Genomic DNA, 24,821 nt, shown 5'->3' on the forward strand with positions numbered 1-24,821 from the left:
ACTAGCCTGGTCCCAGATCAATTTGTGTCGTATAACCAGCTATCTTTGATGCATAGTAAACTCCTATGACAATACTCATCTTTGAATTGGAACTGTGATGAGTGGATGGACTGACATGACTAGTTTTGTGACAAATAATCACAAATAGAGATGTCCTTATACTTCAGTCTATATCAAATAAAAACCTGCAAAGTTATGCTGCGATGAGAACATTCTGACAAGGTAAACGTTTTATTAAATAGAATGCAATAACAGTAGAAAGTCAATTCACATTCAAGGGAGAAAAAAAAAGCCAAAACGATTTCCATGTGTGTTCTCCATGTTTGAGTCCAACTTCATATTACTGGGACTTCCATTCCAAGTCATACTTCTCATATGGAAGTTGCTTGAGATGTGTGATACAATCTAGAGGAAAAAGGAAGTCAATGAATACCATTGTTTCTTTAACAATGACACAGAGGGTAAAAACTTCAATTTACATAAATATTCTAAGCTGAAGCCAAATGTAACACCACACAATCAAAAAACAAATCACAACATTTAGTAACATAATACAAATATTCATGAACATTTGGGGTAGGTGCAACATGAGAAACTGAAAATGTCAAGGGTTTGAGTGAGAGGTGTCTCCAAGTGGCTATACAGCTATTCAAAGTGTGCACAGTTCCTAAGTCATTTCAATGCACTTTTATAACAAGGAAAGAGCCTTCAACTATTATTAGATGCTTTCTGGAACTCTCCTAGCTGTTCCATTGAGGAACTGAATGAGCACAGTTTGACTGGAATGCAGCCATGCACCCCACCTTCACGCAATTACTGTTGTTACGCAATCCAAAACCAGCCCATCACAAATTGCAATCTGGGTCAGGTGGGCATAATTTGAAAGCTTATTCTATTGCCAACATGACTAGTGAAGTTATAAAATATGACCTTGCAGTGTTAGGTTTTCCCAAGGTACTTCAGAGAACAATACAATTTTGGTGCATATGGAATGTCATGAGTGCATTCAGGTGAGACTTCCATGGCCATTTTCTTCACAACACAGAACATAGGCCCATTTTGTTCAGAATAACCTGGGGTATGACGCAATGTCCTTCTTGTAACTGTAAAGCATCATTGCAATCATACATTTCGATGCTGTAAATGACATGAGTTGGAAATGTGAAGTGCACATTTGGACTCATGGGTGTGTGGTTTGCTTGTGTGACAAAGACGCATTTATACATTTCGACTTCTCATCTTTCGGAACACATCGAGTGCTCTTGATTTACAGCACTCCCCTTACTGAGACAACACTACAATGTGCAAATGTAACCCAATTTGCGGGAAGGATGGGGGCATCTTGTTGTGGGTGATGCTCCGGCTTAGAACTTGAATCCCATACATCGCAGTAAAGCGGTGACCCAGAGCCTGCTCTGTACAGCCACTGTGTTCCAATAAGTGCTTATCAGTGACGTAATCTACATTTTTCAACCTGTATATGGGATGGAGAGTAAAAGGGCTACACATGAATTAACACTGGGCTGGCATCTTACCCAGCACCCACTGCTCGGAGAGAATCCTGCTCCCTTCTGGTCTCTTGCCGTTGTACTCCCCTATGCAGAGGCCTGTCTGCCGGACCGTTTTGCAGACTGTGCCCCCACACAGCTGGATGAGCTCCACCAGGCTGTGGGTGGGGGGCTGGGTGTTCCGGGAGACAAACATTGCAGGCTGACCCAAGAAGAGGTCCTGCTGGTGCTCCCCTGCAGACAGGTGCTGCTGTAGACGGCAGATCTGGGAGGAGAGACATGATAGGGTCTTAAATGTGACGGAGTTGTTTGCGGCGGTGTTATAAAAGAGCACATCTTAATATAGCTAAATGAGTAGTTATTCAGAAATGTACATTTTGTATATGTATTGTGCATTTGCCTGATCATTAGTTGTCACAACTCAAGTGTGTTGCAGTGTTCTCTTTTCACAAGGAGAGGGCAGAAAAACACCTTGAATTTGTAAATACATTGAACAAAAATATAAACACAACACGTAAAGAGTTGGTCCCATGTTTCATGTGCTGAAATAAAAGATCAGACATTTTCCATACCCACAAAAATCATGTTTCTCTCAACTTTTATGCACAAATTTGTTTACATCCCTTTTAGTGAGCATTTCCCCTTTTCCAAGATAATCCATCCACCTGACTGGTGTGGCATATCAAGAATTTGATGAAACAATATGATCATTATATACCACCTTGTGCTGGGGACAAAATGCCACTGAAATGTGCAGTTTTGTCACAACACAATGCCACAAATGTCTCAAGTTTTGACGGAGCGTGCAATTGGCATGGTGACTGCAGGAATATCCACCAGAGCTTTGCCAGATAATTTCATATTACTTTCTCTACTATTAGCTGCCTCCAACATTGTTTTAGAGAATTCAGCATTATGTCCAACCAGCTTCACAACCACAGACCAGGTGTATGGCATTGCGTGGGTGAGCGGTTTGCTGATTTCAACATTGTGAACAGACTGCCCCATGGTGGCGGCAGGGTAGACAAGTGGTTAGAGCGTTGGACTAGTAACCGGAAGGTTGTGAGTTCAAACCCCTGAGCTGACAAGGTACAAATCTGTCGTTCTGCCCGTGAACAGGCAGTTAACCCACTGTTCCCAGGCCGTCATTGAAAATAAGAATGTGTTCTTAACTGACTTGCCTGGTTAAATAAAATTTTAAAAAATAAAAAGGGTTATGGTGTGGGCATTCATAAGTTACGGACAACAAACACAATGGCATTTTATCGATAGCAATTTGAATACACAGAGATACTTTCAAAAGTATCTGTAACCAACAGTTGCATATCTGTATTCCCATTCATGTGAAATCCATAGATTAATGCCTAATGAATTTATTTCAATTGACTGATTTCCTTATATGAACTGTAACTCAGTAAAATCTTTGAAATTGTTGCATGTTAAGTTTATATTTTAGCAACATTTCATACAGAGTTGCTGTTGTCATTATCTGTACAATCAAATTGCCCTCCAAAAAGCTTAACCGAATCTGACGCCAAATCACACCCCCATCTACCATTTCCCCACTTGAAAAACAACCTACTAACTTGGTATCTTGACAAGTGCTGAATTGAAATACAATATGTGTGAAATACAACACAATATGAAAGGGATTTGAGGTTCGAATTATAAATAAATGTGTCTGCCAGAGTGAACCATAACAACAGCAGTGTAACATACACTACCGGTCAAAAGTTTTAGAACATTTACTCATTCAAGGGTTTTTCTTAATTTTTACTATTTTCTACATTGTAGAATTATAGTGAAGACCTCACAACTATTAAAATAACACATATGGAATCATGTAGTAACCAAAAAAAAGTGTTCAACAAATCCAAATTGAGATTCTTCAAAGTAGCCACCCGTTGCCTTGATGACAGCTCTGCACACTCTTGGCATTCTCTCAACCAGCTTCATGAGGTAGTCACCTGGAATGCATTGCAATTAACAGGTGTGCCTTGTTAAAAGTTCCTTTGTGGAATTTCTTTCCTTCTTAAAATCTTTGAGCAAATCCATTGTGTTGTGACAAGGTGGAGGGTATACAGAAGATAGCTCTATTTCAAACATTTCAAGAACTGAACGTTTCTTCAAGTGCAGTCGCAAAAACCATCAAGCACTTTGATGAAACTGGCTCTCATGAGGAAATTGAGATGGTTTGGGATGAGACGGATCGCAGAGTGAAGGAAAAGCAGCCAACAAGTGCTCAGCATATGTGGGAACTCCTTTAAGACGGTTGGAAAAGCATTCCAGGTGAAGCTGGTTGAGAGAATGCCAGGAGTGTGCAAAGCTGTCAAGGCAAAGGGTGGCTATTTAAAGAATCTCAAATATAAAATATGTTTTGATTTGTTCAACACTTTTTTGGTTATTATATGATTCCATAGGTGTTATTTCATAGTTTTGATGTCTTCACTATTATTCTACAATGTAGAAAATAGTAAAAAGAAAAACCCTTGAATGAGTAGGTGTTCTAAAACCTTTGACCGGTAGTGTATATATGTTATAACAGGAGTCATGATGAATGATTACATGTCGTTTTTGTAATCTGGGCCCATGCTTATTTACTTGTAATGATTGAAAATACAAATGAAAAAAAAAAAGCTAACCACATGGAAATAACTCATTCCACTCATTTTGTTTACTGCTCTCGATTGTGTAATGTTGGCAATGAATTTAATGTCTTAGGTTCATAACGGTGCACATTTGAGGTTGGACAAGGGGTAGAGCATTGTACCTTATACTAAACTTAATCTAAAGGTGATCCGCCATTCAGACCAGGTAGACAATTACTTTTCACTTTGAGGATACATGTTGGTTACCTCGGACTCCAATCCACATCTGTGTGAGTAATACCCCTTTATCCACAGCCTCTAAGAGTGGACGATGGGAAGTAAGCCTTAATGTGCTGAGAATCTAAGCGATAACAAAAGTCCTATGACATTGGCTGACACAGCTCATAGCTTGTAGTAATACATCAAAGATGCAATACAATGCCATTCTCCGCACCTGGTTTGATTCCTTGGATTGCGGTCCAGGCTGTCCATTCTCCTTGCCTGGAAGCAATGACTGAGAACATACATGCAATCTTCACTGGCATTGTGCTCTTAAGACTACTGAGTGGTGCTCTAAACTGCAGGAGAAGTTTGGAGTGCTGCTCCGTGTCCAGTAGGGTTGCAACATTTCAGTAACTTTCCCCAAATTCCCTGGTATTCCAAAAATCCAGGTTGAAATTTTCCTTGAATCATACAGGAATAAGCACAAAACCCAGAATCCTTTCTAGAAAACCTGGGAATTTTGGGGAAAATTACTGGATTTTGCAACCCTGGTGTCCAGCATGGGTCGGTTGCAAGGCTGAAAGAGACAATCTGCTCCTTTTTGAATGTGTCAGAAAACACTAAAATGTAAAGCATTTTGGTCCTCCTCTGTACATAGCAGCAGCCTTTTTATCCCTATTTTATCAAGGGTTTGTCAAATGGTTCAGATGGAGAGTGAACTGAGCATTGAAAGTACATTGTTCACTTCATGGTGCATGATCCTAGTGGTGGAGTCATATTTAAGACATGAGGATGATCAGTGAAAACAGTGTCTTTAAATCAGGGAACACTGATTTGGACTGGGTCAAGAAGTCAGCCCTGGCATTTTATTATTTGAACTGGCTAGCCAGCTAGCTAACTAGCTAGCTAACTAGCTAGCAACGGACAAAAAGCATTGTTTAGAAAATTGCTTATAGTTGCTTGGCTTGCTAGGCTGACATTTACTGAATTAATTTTAAACAGATTAGTGTTAAAATAGAGAAAATATGCTTTTTGGAGCACCGAGCCGCTGATGACATGCAGAGGCTGCCGTTTTGTGTACTTTTTCATAACGACAAGTTTAATGTCAGACGACAATAGAACGTTCATGATATCGCTACGACAATTGTCTATAGACATATCAATAGACAGACTGTAAACAAGCCATTAGGCTATATTGCAAATTAGTGCTGGTCATATGTGTTCTCTGAATTAACAGTTAATTACGACAGGATTCCAGCCTAACATTTTCCCCTGATGCCTCTAACTTTTACAGTTGGTGGCACCAATGCATGATTTGGTGGGATCCAAGTTTTTCGAGTGGTGTAGGTACTTAAGTAAAAATACTTTAAAAGTACTACTTAAGTTGTTTTTTGGGGTATCTGTACTTAAAAGAAAATAATGTACTTTTTCAATCCATACATTTCCCTGACACCCAAAATTACTTGTTACATTTTGACAGGAAAATGGTCGAACTCATACACTTAAGAGAACACCCCATGTCATGATTTGTCTCAAAGATGGCGTAGCAGTGCAGACGTGTTTTGTTCGTCCTCTCGTGTACTTTTGTATTTTTTCATCTTTTTTTTGTATACATTTCAATTTTATTTTCAATCTCTTCTCCATTTTAGTTCAAGTATACCTTCCGGTAACCTGCCTCACCCAATGTGATACGGAACCACTATTATTTTTAATTTCTAGACCTTATAGCAAGAACCACCTAGCCATCAGACGATAACCAGCTAATTAGCCTCAAGCTATTTAGTCATTGTTAGCCACTGCTAGCGGCCTTTAACTTCTGCACAGGTACCAGCCCCTTTTTTTTTTTGCTTGGATAATACTCGCCTGCCTACCAGTAATGGACTGTCTCTCCACTACAATGCCGTATTCCTGCCGTAATCCCTGGACCATTCTCCTGATCTTCACAGCTAGCTAGCACCCACCGAGTTACCCAGTACAGAAGCTATCCCTGAGGCCCACCTCCCGGCCTACTCAGTTGTTCACCCGGACTCCACCCAAAACTTTAGAAATGGCTTTGTAACCCTTTTCCAGACTGATAGATGTCAATTACTTTGTTTCTCATCTGTTCCTGAATTTCTTTGGATCGCGGCATGATGTCTTGCTTTTTGAGATCTTTTGGCCTACTTCACTTTGTCAGACAGGTTGTATTTAAGTGATTTCTTGATTCAACAGGCTTGGCAGTAATCAGGCCTGGGTGTGGCTAGTGAAATTGAACTCAGCTTTCCAAAAAATTTGATTAACCACAGTAAATTCATGATTTAACAAGGGGGGGGGGGCAATTACTTTATCACATAGGGCCATGAAGGTTCGGATATATTATTTCCCTTAAAACAATTATCACTTAAACTGCATTTTGTGTTTACTTGGGTTATCTTTGTGTAATATTTAAAAAATGTGGATTATCTGAAACATTTAAGTGTGACAAATGTGCAAAAAAATAAGAAATCAGAAAGGGGCAAATACTTTTTCACAGCACTGTATTTTCTGCACTATGTAATGATATGGGCAGCGACCATGTAACGCTTTTACAACATACAGAAGTGCGCTGGTTATCAAGGGGCAAAGTATTGACAATTTTTTTTAAAAATTGAATGACGAGCTTAAAGTTTTCTTTACTCCGCATCATTTTCACTTGTCTGACCGCATGTATGATGACGAGTTTCACACACGACTGGCCTATCTGGGTGATGTTTTTTTAATTTTTAATTTTTTTAAATTGCCTGAATGATCTGAATCTAGGATTACAGGGACTCTCCGCAACTATATTCAATGTGTGAGACAAAATTGAGGCTATGATTTAAGAAGTTTGAGCTCTCCTGTGTCTGCATTAACAAGGACAACACACAGGTCTTTCCATCAAATAAACTCAAGTTTACACAATGTCAAATGTGATATCGCGAAGCACCTGAGGGAGTTTGGTACGCAATTACGCAGGTACCTTCTCGAAACGGATGACAAACAACTGAATTCATTATCCCTTTCATGCCCTGCCTCCTGTCCACTTACCAATATCTGAACAAGAGAGCCTCATCGAAATTGCAACAAGCGGTTCTGTGAAAACTGTATTTAAATCAGAAGCCACTGCCAGATTTCTGGATTGGGCTGCTCCCCGAGTATCCGGTCTTGAAAAATGTGTGAGAGTGGATTCTCGGCCCCTCACTAGCATGAAAACTAAATACAGGCACAGACTGTGTGTGGAAAATGATTTAAGACAGACTCTCTCCAATACAACCCAACATTGCAGAGTTATGTACATCCTTTCAAGCACACCCTTCTCATTAACCTGTGGTGAATTATTCACAATTTTCGATTAACAAATAAAGTGTTATATGTAAGATGGCTAAATAAAATGAGAAATTATTGATTATATTATTATTTGTGACCTGGTCCTATAAGAGCTCTTTGTCACTTCCCACAAGCCGGGTTGTGACAGAAACACACTCATTCTTATGTTTAATAAATATATAATATAGTGTGTGTGTGGCAGGCTTACAATGATGGCAAAAAACAACATTTGAGAGTGAGCTGACCCTGGTGCTAGAGAGGGTACGCAGCTGGAGGTTGAATGTTTGAAGGGGTACGGGACAATAAAACATTTGGGAACCACTGCTCTACACTATACACCAGATGTAGCCTATTGTGTCTATAGAGCCTTGTAGCATCCACAAAGGGGCATGAAGCAGATTGGGTTTTGAATGTCAATTCCGGCAAAAAAAAGAGGCTAGGTCATTGTGTGACACTTCCTTCCCCCTGATGCTCTTCCTCCCGACATGAAACAACTGACAGACAAACATCCACACCCACACATCTAATGGTGTAGCGATTCAACCAGAACACCTGAACCATTCCATGTTCTGTGTTTCTGGAATGAACAGCCTTCCTCTGTGGTCATCTGACTAAAACATGCCGCATTTCCTTCACATTCTATTACATTACTTCACTTCCTGTAGTTCAGCTTCTTGTGTGTGCTGGGACTAAAGAGAGAGTGAGTAGAAGGCAAATGCAATGCATTCATGGATCGCATCAATAACGGAGTATGTTGGTTAGTATGTAGGCCTATATGATGATGGTCAATGCATTGTAATAGGAACTGATGCTTAGAAATAGACAGAATATACCTAAAAGCGGACAAGACTAAAGGACCTTTGGAATATAAGACCTTTGGCTATGTTGATCATTTTCTCAAAGTACAAAACTGTCACTCAAAAGGCTTCCGCATTCTTCGGTTGGGCTAGGTGAAAGAGTGTGCTCGCATTCCTTTGACCTTCACTTGAAAAACTAGAAAAAAAAAAAAAAAAAGTGTTAATAGTACCGCTTGTCAATTTTGAGATGCCATAGCCAGTATACACTACCTAAAAAGTCTGAATTAATAGATAACTCAAGATATCGGTCATTAATTCTGATGTTTTTGTAGAGGAGCGCTTAGGTCGCGCAATTTTACATCTATACTAAACAAAAATATAAATGCAACATGCAACAATTTCAACAATTTTTCAATTCATAATCAGTCAATTCAAATAAATTCATTAGGCCCTAATCTATGGATTTCAAATAACTGGGCAGGGGAGCAGCCATGGGTGGGCCCCAGGAGGGAAAGGCCACCCACTGGGGAGCCAGGCCCAGCCAATCAGAATGTGTTTTTCTTCCACAAAAGGGCTTCATTACAGACAGAAATACTCTTCAGTTTCATCAGCTGTCCGGGTGGCTGGTCAGATGATCCCACAGGTTAAGATGCCAGGTGTGGAGGTCCTGGGCTGGCACGGTCTGTGGTTGTGAGGCCGGTTGGACATACAGCCAAATTCTCTAAAATGATGTTGGAGGAGGCTTATGGTAGAGAAATTAACATTACATTTTCTGGCAACAGCTCTGGTGGACATTCCTGCAGTCAGCATACTAATTGCAGGCTCCCTCAAAACATAATGCCACAGATGTCAAGTTATGTGACAAAACTGCACATTTTAGATTGGCCTTTTATTGTCCCCAGCACAAGGTGCACCTGTGTAATGATCATCCTATTTAATCAGCTTCTTGATATGCGACATGTCCGGTGGATGGATTATTTTGGCAAAGGAGAAACGTTCACGAACAGGGATGTAACCAAATTTACGCACACAATTGGAGACATAAGCTTTTAGTGCGTATGGAACAGTTCTGGGATCCTTATTTCAACTTATTAAAAAATAAGACTAACACTTTACAAAAAAATCTAAAAAAATACAAATCTGAAAAAAAAACCTTGCTGAATGAAGGCTAAAACGTTGGCGTAATATATGCAAACTGTTCCGTACTGTTTCAGATGGAATGCATGCGGACACCTAAGAGAGACTCAAGCAGTTTCACTCAGAGGTGAAATATGTTCAGCTTCAGTGTTAAAGGAAATGAAGAATGAAGCCAGTGGAGCAATAGGAAGATGATCATGATTGAGAAACATCCCTGGGGTTTAAGACAAAACATCCTCCAAGCGGACTCACTTCCTGTACAGACCACCTCCATCGCACCGTGTGTGATATCAGCTGTTTTGATACAGCTCACATCATTGGAATAGACAATGACTAAAAAACACCTTCACTATACATCACAGGCTGGCTCATTATCCTGAAGATAATAAATGCAGTACACTATCCATAAATCTTATGTTTGATGTTAAATTGTATAAACTGAGCAATAAGCAGCCTTATTAGTAGTTGACATTAAACTTATTTATGTCGGTTTTTACAAAAAGCCATAAACTAGGAATATCAAAAATGTGATATTCTTGTGTTTTATATACAATTCCACACTGAGTTTGGAATAACGTGAAAATTATGTCCTTTTAGTGTGAAAGCAGTTTGAAAAAGACCACTTGAAATTTCTACCTGTTTTGGTGGGATGTTTTGGCCTACCTGGTGACCTCACCAGGCGGTAAATTAGGTAATAGATTCATAAGAAAGAGTTCCAAACCTCTCTGCTAATAACAGCTAGTTTTCAGTTTCCCCTCCCAACTCTGACCACTCCCAGACAGTCCTAGCTAAATTCTTGCTTAAGAAATTGCTCTTCGCTAAGAAGCTATTGTTTCTTTTTGACCATTGTAATTGAAAACAATCACAGTAAGGTACTTAATTGTTACTCAGAAATTATTTGATATTGAGATAAAAACAGCTGCATTGGACCTTTAATGTGTGACCCTGACCTTGCACCGACCGACCCAACTTGACCTCTCATCCATTTAAGCCAAAGGTTAATGTAAACTAGTTGTGTTTGCCAAGTGTGTCAGTTGGACATCTAGATGAACAGCAGACAAACCATTAACATTCCGGAGCTTGGTTGGCACTTATGAAATTAAGTGTCTGCTTTCCTCGAGAGGCACAAGTCTCCTTGGAAGACAGTTTTCCAGCTAAATGTATTGCCTATACCCCCTCCCTAAGAATAAATAATTATCAAACCATGCTTGAACTCCTGAATAATCACAATATTGTATCAGTATGGACAAAAAGGCTCCACTTTTGTTTTTAAATATGATTTGAACCTAGGTCTGGGCTCAAATGACTAGGCTATTTGGGGCCATTTTTTCCTCATGCTACTCCATGATAGTCTGAGAAGGATTGAGACAGGATGCAGGGAACACAGCCGCCCTGACCTGAAACATCCTCTAAAATCAAAGGTGGGAAAATCGTGAGGGGAACGTGGTCTGGCGACAGCCAGGCACCACTGAAGATTGTAATCGAAAGTTAACTACAGCACAATAAGCTAATATTCAGGCTACATTACCTTAGCTTCAGACATGGCTACTGTGTAGTATGATTCTGATGGTTCCCCAGCTGCCCGTCTACAGTTGCCAGGATCAGAGGATGGAAAAAATATATACTTTTTATAAAGGACTAGATGAAGAACCTTTACGTCCTTCCCACACAGGGGGAGAAGGCAATCTGGACAACAGGGCTCTGTGAAGCCAAGATAAGTCTATTTTAAGTCACATTAAAATTGAGATTTAGCATCTTATCATGATGACATGAAGTGGAAGGATGAGCTTTATTAATGTCCCCAGAACCCCAGCCAGATACTCGTCTCCCTCTGTAAACATACTGGATCTCACCCCTACATGTGTAACAAAATCCAGATACAACCCAGAGTTGGAGAATGACAGGAAATAAGAGCTAATGTTTTTTATGACTGAGCAAAGAGATCGGAATGGGATGTGACAGAGAAAAGGCTCTCCTTCCTTTAACATTCTCACTTAAACAAATGCCTGTGCTTTGTCGTGGGGAAAAAAATATTTACCACGGTTGAGGATGGACATTGCAATTCCAGACTTTACTTGAAGGAAGCTGCATCCTGAATAGATGTTCGGCCATCGGCTTGTGAGAAAACACAAATATGGGTATTGTTGTTTTATCCTCTCTGCCCTTCTCCCTGACCTGTTGATGAAGCTCTATCCCAGGCAAAGATGAGGATATGGTGGGAAGTGTTTAATTAGTGCATCTGCTCCTGTGTGTGTGTGTGTAACAAGTGGAGTCTACACATTGCTTCTTCCAGCCTAGCAGCTCTTCACGGTGACTGGCTACACGGATATAGTGGGAGGGGCCTTGCCATTACTCCCATAGCTAGTAACCAGAGGGCCAACTGCAGCTGAAATCAAGAGGCTGGAGGCTTAGTGAAAAAGGGGGAAACGTGCAGTCTAGGAATGACACCATCTACCCGGCATACCCACTGACTGTATCCCCTCCTCCTGCCTATAAAAGAACCTGCAGAATTGGACTGTATGCACTTCGATATTCCAGAGGATAGCAATACAACTATATTTAACCTCGAAAAACATTCAACTGAAAAGGCAGTGACCCAAAAGGAGAGCTTGGGTAACATTTTTACAATAACATTTTTGTTTTAATTCTTATAAATGTTTTATGTTGGCTTACTGGTGGTCTTGAGTAGCTGCCTGGCCCTGGGGGCAGGCTACAGGAAAACTCCAGACCCAACAGCTGCTAAGAGACAGTACCAGATCCAAAATGGCCCGTGCAGCTACACCTTCCTGCTACCTGAGCAGGACAACTGCAAGACCCCAAGCAGCACCTACACCAACCTGGTCCAGAAGGACGATCCGGCAGAGTATGATGAGTCGGTCCAGAGGCTAGAGCAGCTGGAGAACATCATTGAGAACAACACACAGTGGCTCCTCAAGGTAAAGTCTTCTGCTTGACGTCACACAGCAGCTTCTCTACTGGGAGTGCAGGTCTGTGTTCAATGCCGTCTCACACCTATTCCCATGGTATTATACTTTTTTGGGGTCCCTCTATCTTGTATGATATTTTACATCCCTCCAATTTGTATGTTGTGTTACTTGCATGTCCAGGTACACTCTGGTGTTGTCCCTGCATTTAAAACGTAACAAGGAACTTGGTTCCGGATAACCCGTTGGGTGCTGTGAACCTTTCAGAGATTAAAAATTCAATTAATGGTTCTGCCGTCATGTTACGTCAACCTGAGATAAAGAGACCGCAAGTTTTTGCAGCCTTTGGTATAGAGGTATAATTTGGAAGGGGGGTGGGGGACAAACTGACCTCATTATGTAGCCTACATTGCAGAGGTGATGTTATGTAATGTCATGATTTCCCACTCTGCACAATATTATTAAGAAGTTGCTTTCTATAGGAATGTCTCATTTCCCACCCCGTCAGAAAAGATGAGTATACACACCAACTTTTCAGTGATGTGCAGACGCGTTATACTCCAGTCATATTTGTTACTGCAAAGAAGGCTTTGAAAGACTAATTCAGATTTTTAAAATGTTCCTTGTAAGGAAGCAGGCAAGTGAATTGTGACATTGTTCTACTATTTGAAGAGGGCATCTTCACATGGATTCAGTCTTGAGCAATAAGAAAGCGAATGTGAGCCCAAGTAGGGAGGAAGTAGCCTGTGTCACAGAAGCAGGGCTGTGGTGGCTCTGAGTGGGTGAGAAGGGCCGAGTAGTGACAAAGCCTCTACACAGGTGCCCAGATGAAGGATCTGCGCATCCCTTTCAGCACTACTGAGCCATCACTTGTGTGAAAGGAACGGGCTCAGGCTCCCTACATTCTTTCCCACTCTTTAGAGAGTTTGATTAATGATGAGGTCTATAGAGCTCTGACAAGACAAGCACAACTCATTGCCTGATCACACAGTTCAAAACCAAAAGAAACAGACCCTGGCCTGAATCATTCCACCAGCTCAGTCAGCTGCTACTAAGCATTGGGGTCCCTAGACCTTTTGTCATTGCCGTTTTATCAGAGCAGAGTCACTGCTTAAGAACACTTTATTTTGAATAATGTAGGCTTTGATGCTTTGAATTTGGCACTGAACATAATTTAGCTTTTAAGGTAAAGACAGCAACTTTTCAGCTAAGGACAGTGATTGGGCTACTGTTTTAATAAGATGCCATCACACCGGAAGAGTTTAAATACCTAGAAATGAAGTGGTTCAAATAGTGAATCTCTAGTCTTTAGACTCCATAATGATCCTTCATTCAGTTCGTTAAGCATTTACTGCCTCACAGGCTTTTATCCTCCAAGGACAGATTTGTTACGTGAGATACATTTGCGTAACTGTGCTAAAATCTCGAATCAATTGACATGCATGATTTATGCTGCATAAAAGTCAGAGTAACGTGTGTTTGCGGTTAGGATTCGTCCCAAAGTGACTACCCCGGAAGGATTAGAACTTTGTCATTAATATCCATCAAGGAAAGAATTGCAATACTTAATTGATTGATGTAAAAACAAACAAACATTAAGTGAGCGGAACTAATCTATAGGAGCTCTGCAAAGGTTAAGAGACTCTCCTGGTAAAAATGAGTTTGACTCAACGCATCCAGAATTCTGGAGGTATTGTAAAGTAAAAAGTAAGCTATGTAATAGGGTCCTTTCATGCACATTACTACTACTAACAATTAACAAGCCTTATCCAAAATATAAGTATACATTTTCCTAATACATTGCTAATGAACAAACACTTGAAATTACCCTTTAAACAGGAAATATTTCCTGACGTGTCAATTTCATACACTACAGCTTGTCGGTATATTGGCATTATACGTAATAACAGAGGAAAAAGGTCTTCCTTTGAACTTCCCCATGTAAGGCCGAGTCGAAGACAGAGGAAATCATTGTACATCAACTGACGAAAAGAGAATGTGAGAGCCGAGGTAATACCTCCAAATCTTGCACTGTCTCACTCTCAAAATTGGAAGACAGGATGAGGAACTTTGCTGTCGTGCCGGTAAAATAAAATGTCAGTTTGCCGTCACGCTTTTCATGTGGGTGTACAAACAAGAATTCCTCGTGGAATACTTAGAGGCAGGAGTGGAGTAAACAACTGATTAGAACATTTGCAGTTAATGGAATGTCCCGCTCGCAGTTCCGATGACACACTCTTCCAGCCTCCACGTGCCTGTGACCAGGAACACAGACAAGATGGAAGTGGAGAAAGGAAGACAAACAAAATTAGCAATGATTGCAGCACTTGTCATGGCAAAAAGCAAAATATACTTCCCGTTTTAAAATTGTCCCAATAGTTTACCTTTTTGGCAGATGGGTATACAGCCTAATTGTTTACGCAAACAAAGATCAGAACGACTAGGCCTACTAACGCTACTAATATCCACTTGCAGTATAAGATGCAGTGTCGTAGAGGATGCAACTCGTCACTCATCATTTCCATCCTGTTTACAAGACTTTCAGGCCTGATTGCCACTCAGGAACTCAATGCAGGAAAGAGCTTTATGATTGGGTTTGTTTTAAATCTGGCAGTTTCATTTTGACAGGTGGCTACTGGATAGGGGGACAAGACTCATTTTAAAGCTCTTATTTGCTCTAAAGAAAATTATACAGTGTGGGACAGACAATTGACAAAAAAAATCTTATTTCAAACTTTTCTACAGGTAGGAATGTTACAATTATGAGTTTGCCTTCACGATGACTTAACCAAACTCATGTGAAGGCTCAGTCAGCAGTAACATTTAACATAAAAGAGCCTTAGAGGTTGAAAGGGCATTCCAGTGCAGTCCCCATTGACAGTGATACAATTTGATATGACCAAAAATGACCATATTAAAAATGTTTTAATTTTCGGGAAGCTATTAATCCCTTGTGTAGATCAAATATGAATCAGCAGGGATGCTGGGAAAATATTCTCAGTCTTCCATTTTTGACCCCTCTGAAAAACAGAAGCACATGAACTTCCTGCCCCAATTTTTAGAGGCTTCAACATCATGTAATCTAAACAGTTGTCAAAATTGCCTGGCCTGTCACCAGATAATTCTGCCCACTTGTACCGCTCAAGAGATTTCTAGGTCAGACACAAGGGGGAAAGCCATGAACTCCATGACAAGGCGGTAGTGCTTAAAAATAGTAATTCTAAAGAAGAACAGCCTATACTTTCACTGTGACATCCATATGGTAAACGACAATTAATTTGAACCCATCACAATGACCCAATAACTCTGCCAGGGGAGAAGGCAGTTAGCTCCAATCTTTATGCCCTGTACGAAATATAACCACTCCTTTTCCAGCTCCCCTACCATTGCTGAGAAAACATGGACAAAGGCCCAATATCATGGTATATCACTTAAACCATCTCACTAACCTGCCTTCAACTTTTCTTCATCCTTACTGCAGCTGGAGAACTACATACAGGAAAACATGAAACAGGAGATGTTCCAGATCCAGCAGAATGCAGTGCACAACCACACGGCAGCCATGATAGAGTTCGGAACCAACCTGCTGAGTCAGACTGTTGAACAAACACGGAAGCTGACCAACGTAGAGGCGCAGGTGAGGACCTTTTACTTAATATAGTTTTGAAAATATATGCTAAATTAATAAAACATTCAAAACCAAATAGCCTACACCAAAAAAAAGTTATAAAAATGTGAAAAATATGAAAAAAAATCAAATGCTGTCCAACAGTGCCAGGATTTGCTGTAGCAAGTCATTGACCTTTTGTGAACGAACTACACAGCATTTCCTGTTATTAACGGCATTGTATTCCCACAAGAAAGGGCCTATCAATTTGTCATAATCAGACATCCGTCTGTTCAAAGCCACCAACACCAGGTCCAATAGTAGTCAGACACATACCCAACATTCATGTAAACAACAAATTGGCACAGGATTTTGCTGAGTTCAGTTCCTCAAACTGGAAAATAAGAGGGGGCTTTCTAGAACCAGGAGTTCAATACGTCTGTGAGGAGACTTTCATTACATTATACAGCCACTTTCACAGTAGAACCTACATCCCCTGACCCCTTTCCAAAATATCTGTCCTTTATTGGAATTTGATTGTTCTGTTTTTTCCTGTTACGAAACAGATTTTTCCGACCATCTAGGCCTATGCACATTGTGCGCTTTAGAAAGTGAAGCGAACCACAAAACTGTGTTTGCACATGAAGTGAGATAGAACTGTTGTTACAAATCGAGTAAAGACTTAAATTGTAATCAAGTTAAGCGCTACTATTACAAGATAAGTGTACTGAGGCCCTGTATTAATATTTAGTGAACTGTAAATGTTTTCAGTGAGAGGGAAAAAACTAAACTGATGGCTGGCTGTGCACAATTTATTTTTAACTGTAGCTGATCCAAAAGTATTGCAGTGAACTGTGGAATTGTTTGTGAAACAAATTACTCAAGAGAAAAACAGGGAGATGTCAGAATCCATTACATAATACCAATTTGACATTTTTTCTAACCAGGAAAGACCAACTTTTAATTTAATCATACCACATCCCTAATTGAGAGAGTACCTCAAGGACAGGTTGTGAAATTACAGAAGTAAAATGACTTGTTAATGTGGTTCTTGCCAAATATTCAACATAATGACAAATCAAAATTATGTTTACTAAAGGGGTTGCAGCAATTACAAGCTCCATCTAATAATTGTGGGAATTGTCTATTTAATCTGTAGGTAATAAATCATACAACTCGGCTCGAACGTCAGCTTCTTGAGAACTCTCTATCAATGAGTAAGTTGGAAAAACAGCTCATTTTCCAAACAAATGAAATAACCAAGCTGAATGACAAAGACAGGTAAGGATATTTGTTTGCATTAACAAACTTCACTTTCATTCAGGTGCCCCATCTCTAAATCATGTTTCAACTAAAACAAGGCTACAAACACTAGACAGTAACCTAAATATTTACAATTTGATTCTTGATATGAAATACCACAAGACCAGTAATGCCAACCAGCTCTGCTGCGAGTTGCTGAGCGTGTACCTTGCCCTTATTCCTCCCCAGCTACCTGGAGAAGAGGGTGGGGGAGATGGAGGAGCAGAGGCAGGTGGAGCTGAAGACGCTGAAGGAGGAGAAGGAGCAGCTCTCTACACTGGTACTGAGACAGACGGCTGTCATCGAGGAGCTGGAACAACAGCTGCTGCGGGCCACCACCAACAACTCTGCCCTGCAGCGGCAGCAACAGGAGCTGCTTGAGACCGTCAACAACCTCATCAACACAATCTCTATCCCCACAGGTGGAGGTGGGTGACACTATGACAGCGTCTGGTAGACTTAGGAGGGGGCTACATTAGCATCACTGATTAAGACCAGAATGCTATGGGCAGTTCAATCTGTGTAGCGTAACTAAATAAGCCACAGTTTAGTAAAATATAGATTGTCAACTGTGGATCAAATCACAACCTTTGAAAAGTCACAGTATACTAGTATGTATTTACAGTGCCTTCGCAAAGTATTCAGACCCCTTGACTTTTCCACATTTTGTTAGGTTACAGCCTGCTTTTATCCCCTCATCAATCAATACACAATACCCCATAATGACAAAGCGGAAAACGGTTTAGACATTTTGGCTAATTTATTAAAAATCAAAAACTGAAATATCACATTTACATAAGTATTCAGACCATTTACTCAGTACTTTGTTGAAGCATCTTTGGCAGCAATTACAACCAAGTCGTCTTGGGTATGACGCTACAAGCTTGGCACACCTGTATTTGGGGAGTTTCTCCCATTCTTCTCTGCAGACCCTCTCAAGCTCTGTCAGGTCTCTCCAGAGATGTTTGATCGGGTTCAAGTCTGGGCTCTGGCTGGGCCACTCCAGGACATTGAGAATTGTCCCGAAGCCACTCCTGCGTTGTCTTGGCTGTGTGCTTAGGGTTGTTGTCCTGTTGGAAGGTGAACCTTTGCCCCAGAGTCTTTAGGTGCCTTTTGGCAAACTCCAAGCGGGCGATCATGTACCTTTTACTAAGGAGTAAAGTGTCTGGCCACTTTACCATAAAAGCCTGATTGGTGGAGTGCTGCAGAGATGGTTGTCCTTCTGGAACCCGATGGTTGTCCTTCCCATCTCCACTGAGGAATTCTAGAGCTCTGTCAGAGTGACCATCGGGTTCTTGGTCACCTCACCTCCTTCTTTCTCAATTGCTTAGTTTGGTCGGGCGGCCAGCTCTAGGGAGAGTCTTGGTGGTTCGAAACTTCTTTCATTTAAGAGTTATGGACGCCAGTGTTTTTGGGGACTTTCAATGTTGAAGACATTTTTTGGTACCCTTCCCCAGATCTCTGCCACGACACAATCCTGTCTCGGAGTTCTACGGACAATTCCTTCGACCCCATGGCTTGGTTTATGCTGACATGCATTGCCAACTGTGGGACCTTATATAGACAGGTGTGTGCCTTTCCAAATCAATTGAATTTACCACAGGTGGACTCCAATGAAGTTGCAGAAACATCTCAAGGATGATCAATGGAAACAGGATGCACCTGAGCTCGATTGTGAGTCACATAGCAAAGGGTCTGAATAGTTATGTAAATAAGATATCAGTATTTTATTTGTTAGAAATGTGAGAAAAAAAAAATTCTAAAAAACATTTTTTTTGCTTTGTTGTTATGGGGTATTGTGTGTAGATTGCTGAGGATTTTTTTTTTTTTTAATCAATTTTAAAATAAGGATGTAAGAAAATGTGGAAAAAGTCAAGGGGTCTGAATACTTTCCAAAGGCACTGTATGTTAAAGTACATGTACAAATTTGCTGTATTATCAATTTGATCAGCCCTCCATGTTTTGCAGGGAACAAGCCTACCATGATGCAGGACACACCAACCACATACCCAGACTGTGCTGCTGTCTACAAGTCAGGAAACACAGACAGTGGAGTCTACTCACTGACCCTTTCCAACACTACACAGGAGATTAAGGTAGAATTAAACTCTTATGTTAATATTGTTCCTATTCAAGCTATAAGCTCCCAACATTAAAACAGAAGTACAATCACATGGAGACTAGTTAAGAAATAAGTTACATTTTTCAGCCAATCCTTTAATTCAGAGTAAATTCAAATGTTCTCAGCCTTTGGTTTGTTTTGTGCATGCTCGAGCTCAAGTAGGGATCTCCTTAGATACTTTTCAGTGGTTAGAGTTAGACTCTGGCACATCACTTGTTTTAAGAAACCTCCCATTCCATTCAACTAGACTGAGAGGGCACTGCTTTTGTCAAGTTTGCTGCTGAAGTCGAAAGTCCCTCAGTGTAGTCAAAAATCTGAATTTATTATCATTGATAGCTGGAGTAATCTATGTTATTTGTTTGAAGGCTTACTGTGACATGGAGACAGAGGGGGGTGGATGGACAGTACTACAAAAACGATTTGATGGCCGTGTTGACTTTCACCGTACGTGGAAAGAGTACAAAATGGTGAGAGCTAGAGGAAATTAATTATCCAAGTTCCACAGCACAAAGCTTAGATAACACTGCCAAGTGTCAACAAAGAGTGAAAAATGTTTTGTTAAAATATCTCAGAATGCAACTCAACTGTGATTGTGATTATGCTAAAGGTCAATCATTGTTTTATGTTCCTTCAAAGGGCTTTGGAAACCCTTCAGGTGAATACTGGTTGGGAAATGAGTTTCTTTCGATACTGACCAATCAGCACCCATACGTCTTGAGGATACAGATGATGGATTGGGAGGAAAACGCAGGATTCTCACTATATGACCAGTTCTCTCTAGGCAGTGAAGCAGAAAACTACAGGTAGGCCTAGGTTTCCTAGGTGTGGTGTCTAAATATAGGCTACATATGTAATATAAAAACAATGTTGGAGGAGTCTGTGTGTGGAGGACCATTGAATATAGGTGATAGTTTTTATTACTTTGCGATGTGGACTGAAATATATCATAGCTGCATAAGAGTCCATTAACATTACTATATCAAAACATTTTGAGTAAAGTATTATAATGAAATGGTGTGCAAGTCATGTTCTTGAAAATCAACAAATGACAAACAAAACATTTAACTTGCCTGAAAATACACATAAATACAAAATGGGGTGGAAGGGTCACCAGTCCAAAACAAATGTGTTGCCATCTAGAAAATGTTTTGGATCTGTGACACAGAAGGCTAAAATGAATCAGTCTCCTAAACCTTCAATCTGTATCCCTAGACATCACCAGCGCCTGCTAGAACATAAGCCGATTTCAAGGAGAGCCGATACTTCCTTTCTATTTGAGCAGCAGACCTCAACTCAAGCACACTCCTGTTAATTCCTTTAGTCTCAAAGTATATCCAATGACAATTCTAGAGCCAGACAAAGCTGATTTCCATATAAATTATTTTTATACTGGAATTGAGAGGCCACAAAACAATGGGAGGTCAGCATTGACATCAATATCTCATCACCTGCGTTAACATTTTGTACAGAATGAATGACAACCCTGCTGCAACTTTCATGAGTCACTTAACATCCAAATGACTAGTGTGTAGACATAGTCTATTAGGTTCTCATGGAGCAGGTTAAAGGTTAAAAAGTCAGTAAAAAAATTAAAAGGAAAATCCATCTACAAATACAACCTCTCCTGTACATAGTTTACTGCTAGCAGAGTAAGGAATACATGGCAGACTCAATTCCAGCATTTCCCTTATATTGTAAAAAGATTCAGAAAAAATAAACAGCACCAGTGAAAGTTGACACAGCTACTCTTCATTTTTACTATTTTCTAAATTGTAGAATAGTGAAGACATCACAACTATGAAATAACACACATGGAATCTAAATATATTTGAGATTCTCCAAAGTATCCAACCTTTGCCTTGACAGCTTTGCACAATCTAGGCATTCTCTCAACCAGCTTCATGAGGTAGTCACCTGGAATGCATTTCAACTAACAGGTGTGCCTTGTGAAAAGTTATTCCACAAATTATCTTTCCTTCTTAATGCACTTGAGCCAATCAGTTGTGACAAGGTAGGGGTGGTATACACAAGATAGCCCTATTTGGTAAAAGACCAAGTCCATATTATGGCAAAACAGCTTAAATAAGCAAAGAGAAATGACAGTTCATCATGACTTTAAAACCTGAATTCAATACGGAACGTTTCAAGAACTTTTAAAGTTTCTTCAAGTGCAGTCGCAAAAAGCATCAAGCGCTATGAAACTGTCTCGCATGAGGACCGCCACAGGAAAGGAAGACAGAGTTACCTCTGCTGCAGAGGATAAGTTCATTAGAGTTACCAGCCTCAGAAATGCAGCCCAAATAAATGCTTCAGAGTTCAAGTAACAAACACATCAACACCAACTGTTCAGAGGAGATTGCATGAAACAGGCGATGTTTGAATTGCTGCAAAGAAACCACTACTAAAGGACACCAATAACAAGAAGAGACTTGCTTGGGCCAAGAAACAAGAGCAATGGACATTAGACCAGTGGACATTTGTCCTTTGTCTGATGAGTCCAAATTTGAGATTTTTGGATTCAATCACTGTGTCTTTGTGAGATGCAGAGTAGGTGAACGGAGGTGTGGATCCCACCATGAACCATGGAGGTGGTGTAATGGTGCTTGCTGGTGACACTGGAATTTATTAGAATTCAAGGCACCACAGCATTCTGCAGCGATATGCCAACCCATCTGGTTTGAGCTTAGTGGGACTATCATTTGTTTTTCAACAGGACAATGACCCAACACACCTCCAGGCTGTGTAAGGGCTATTTAAACAAGGAGAGTGATGGAGTCATGTATCAGATGACCTGACCTCCACAAATCACCCGACCTCAACCCAATTGAGATGGTTTGGGATGAGTTGGACCGTAGAGTGAAAGAAAAGCAACCAACAAGTGCTCAGCATATGTGGGAAATACATGATTCCATATGTGTTATTTCATAATTTTGATGTCTTCACTATTGTTCGACAACGTAGAAAATAGTCAATAAAAACTGTTGAATGAGTAGGTGTGTCCAAACTTTTTTCTGGTACTGTATATAATATATTTCATTTTCGGGATGGTAAAACGTTTATTGTAAACTTAGACTAAAACCATATATAATGAAGAAAAGATAATGGAGCCATTATTTTTTTATAAGATCATCTTTGAGAACTAACAAACAAAATAATTGCCACCACTGCTGAAATAAACCCAGAGGACAAAAACTGATTCATTCCCTAAACTTGGGTCTTTTGAGGAATGGCAGTCACGTACTTCCTCCTCACAGTGTATTTCTCCATTTTCATTTCACAGAATACACCTTAAAGGCTACAGTGGCACAGCAGGCAAAATTAGTAGCCTTGGTCAGCCGGGAAGTGATTTCAGCACAAAAGATGCAGACAACGACAAATGTGTTTGCAAATGCTCACAACTGACAACAGGAGGTAAGGAACAGGTTAATTTGCAAATCACCTTAGAGTTTTCACTGGCCTTTATTAAGAAGATCAATTATTCCCTTCATTATTCCCTCCACTTGAGTCCCCCCCACAAGCTTGGGTACTTCTCCCAGAAATCTGCAAGAAAGTTAAAAGACCTCTTGCTTTTTCTTTCTGTTGCGGGGTCAAGGTTCTTGAGCAAAATTAGCTCAGAGTTAATCACTGATGAGTTCATTTGGGAATTCTGCCCCTGCAACTGCTGACATTAATAGTCTGGGAACTGAGGATTTTTTCTCCTCCCTCTCTTGGAGCTCAGAATAGAGGTCCTGCTCCATGCCACTGACATTGGGACTGCTTTGAGGCCAGACTTGGACTCTTTCAGTGTATCGGTGTCTGCTTACTTGACATATGAGAGGGTCTCCTCCAAATGAGAGGGTCCCCTCAGAGGTCTTGCACAGAGGAATCCCTCCACCTCAGGGAATTGTTTGGGATAACCAGCTGCATATTAATGAAATAGGACTAAGATGACAGACACTCGGGGGGAATGACCTAGACTAGCTTGCACTCCATGTGATAACAATCCAGACCTTCCCATTTAACTCAGAGGTACAAAAGTGTGCAAGTTTGTTGTAATGTGATAATTCAAAGCATCAATGTTAGACGGAGAAGCACAGTTACTCATTGGGCTTGTTGTCTTATAGACAATGCACCCGATGCACATCCTGAAAACCCTCAGACTGACAATCTCGTTTTCTGCTTTCCTAGGCTGGTGGTTTGACGCCTGCGGCCCCTCCAACTTGAACGGAATATTTTTCCAGCAGGGCCAGAACTCAAATCGATTCAATGGAATCAAATGGTACTACTGGAAAGGCTCAGGCTACTCACTGAAGTCCACCACAATGATGATCAGACCAGTAGACTTCTGAGGCTTTGACAGAGACATGCCTCTCACAGACATGTATAGAATGGAGAGCAGAGCTCTGTCACTCTGGGAAACAACTACACAGACAAGACAGACAAACAAAAAGACCAAACAGACCGAAGTGCTCCATAACAGCAACCTCATCACTTCCGAACATTCCACAAGGGACGGAACAATTAGCTTTGCGCCAACAAGTCTTTTTATTTTTTTAAACTTTTGTGCAAAATGGACAGGTGAAGACTAGCAGAAAAGTCTATGAACTATCTATACTAGAAATATATGGGCTTTGGACTGCATAACCAACCAGGACAAGGCAGTCAAAAGATGACCCGTTGGAAATCTTGTATTTATAGCAAACTGGAACTGTGGTAGAGATAACAGTATTGTTTTCTATTAATAAGCATTACTATGGGAAATGTCAGTGTGTAACACATTGCAAGGTTGACAAAGTTAATTTTGTAATAACGATATTTCACCCCATTAACATTTGATACAATGAATTGGGAAAATAAGTTACATTTATAATGTAAAATAAAAATGTAACAATAGCCCTAATTTTAAAAGCAAAGAAAACTAGGGTACAAAGCACAATACTTCATACATATCAAATATGAACATAATACAAAAAGGCAATCTGTAATGAATCTACGGCTTTTCTTCCTTACAGGAATTGTACATACTCCGTGTCTTCAGAAAGTACTCATACCTCCCTGGTCTTTGTGGCTGAATGTGTTTGAAATTGACTGCTCAACTGAGTGTCCTTACAGATAATTGTATGAATGGGGTACAGAGATGATAGTCATTAAAAAACACTATTATTACAACTTATGTGACTTGTTAAGCACATTTTTAATTCTGAACTTATTTAGGCTTGCCATAACAACGGGATTGAATACTTATTGACAAGATATTTCAGCTTTTCATTTCTAAAAACATCATTCCATTTTGACATGAAGTATTGTGTGT

General features: G+C 40.3%; 2 protein-coding genes across 3 annotated transcripts in view; one reads left to right on the plus strand and one right to left on the minus strand.

The window, feature by feature from the left end:
* Positions 1-218: 218 nt before the first annotated feature.
* The window catches only part of mcph1 (microcephalin 1), a 47,794-nt gene continuing 23,191 nt past the window's right edge, over positions 219-24,821 (minus strand). Inside the window, exons 14-15 of one of the 2 annotated variants that reach the window (XM_024430630.2) lie at positions 1,536-1,773; positions 219-405 (exon numbers count right to left, since the gene is read on the minus strand). In XM_024430630.2, the coding sequence (XP_024286398.1) occupies positions 341-405; positions 1,536-1,773 (303 nt within the window). In that variant the 3' untranslated portion in view covers positions 219-340. Of the gene's footprint in view, positions 406-1,535; positions 1,774-7,921; positions 8,636-24,821 lie in introns of those variants that run through there. The other variant, XM_042325694.1, reaches the window with a different exon arrangement.
* LOC112257057 (angiopoietin-2) lies at positions 11,586-24,434 on the plus strand. Its single transcript, XM_024430640.2, has 9 exons — positions 11,586-12,512; positions 15,982-16,137; positions 17,267-17,388; positions 17,599-17,837; positions 19,378-19,505; positions 19,897-19,998; positions 20,168-20,334; positions 22,812-22,942; positions 23,699-24,434. Exons 1-9 carry the CDS (start codon positions 12,231-12,233, stop codon positions 23,857-23,859), a joined length of 1,488 nt encoding a protein of 495 aa, XP_024286408.1. The 5' UTR covers positions 11,586-12,230; the 3' UTR covers positions 23,860-24,434.

The sequence above is a fragment of the Oncorhynchus tshawytscha genome, linkage group LG01, assembly GCF_018296145.1.
Source record: "Oncorhynchus tshawytscha isolate Ot180627B linkage group LG01, Otsh_v2.0, whole genome shotgun sequence".
In the NCBI taxonomy this organism is placed as follows: Eukaryota; Metazoa; Chordata; class Actinopteri; order Salmoniformes; family Salmonidae; genus Oncorhynchus; species Oncorhynchus tshawytscha.

Excerpts from the sequence above, each read along its gene's own strand:
- LOC112257057 (XM_024430640.2), top strand. The coding sequence starts at position 12,231 with ATGTTTTATGTTGGCTTACTGGTGGTCTTGAGTAGCTGCCTGGCCCTG. Across the intron at positions 19,999-20,167 it reads CGTGGAAAGAGTACAAAATG|GGCTTTGGAAACCCTTCAGG; the intron begins GTGAGAGCTAGA and ends GTTCCTTCAAAG. Across the intron at positions 20,335-22,811 it reads AGTGAAGCAGAAAACTACAG|AATACACCTTAAAGGCTACA; the intron begins GTAGGCCTAGGT and ends TTCATTTCACAG.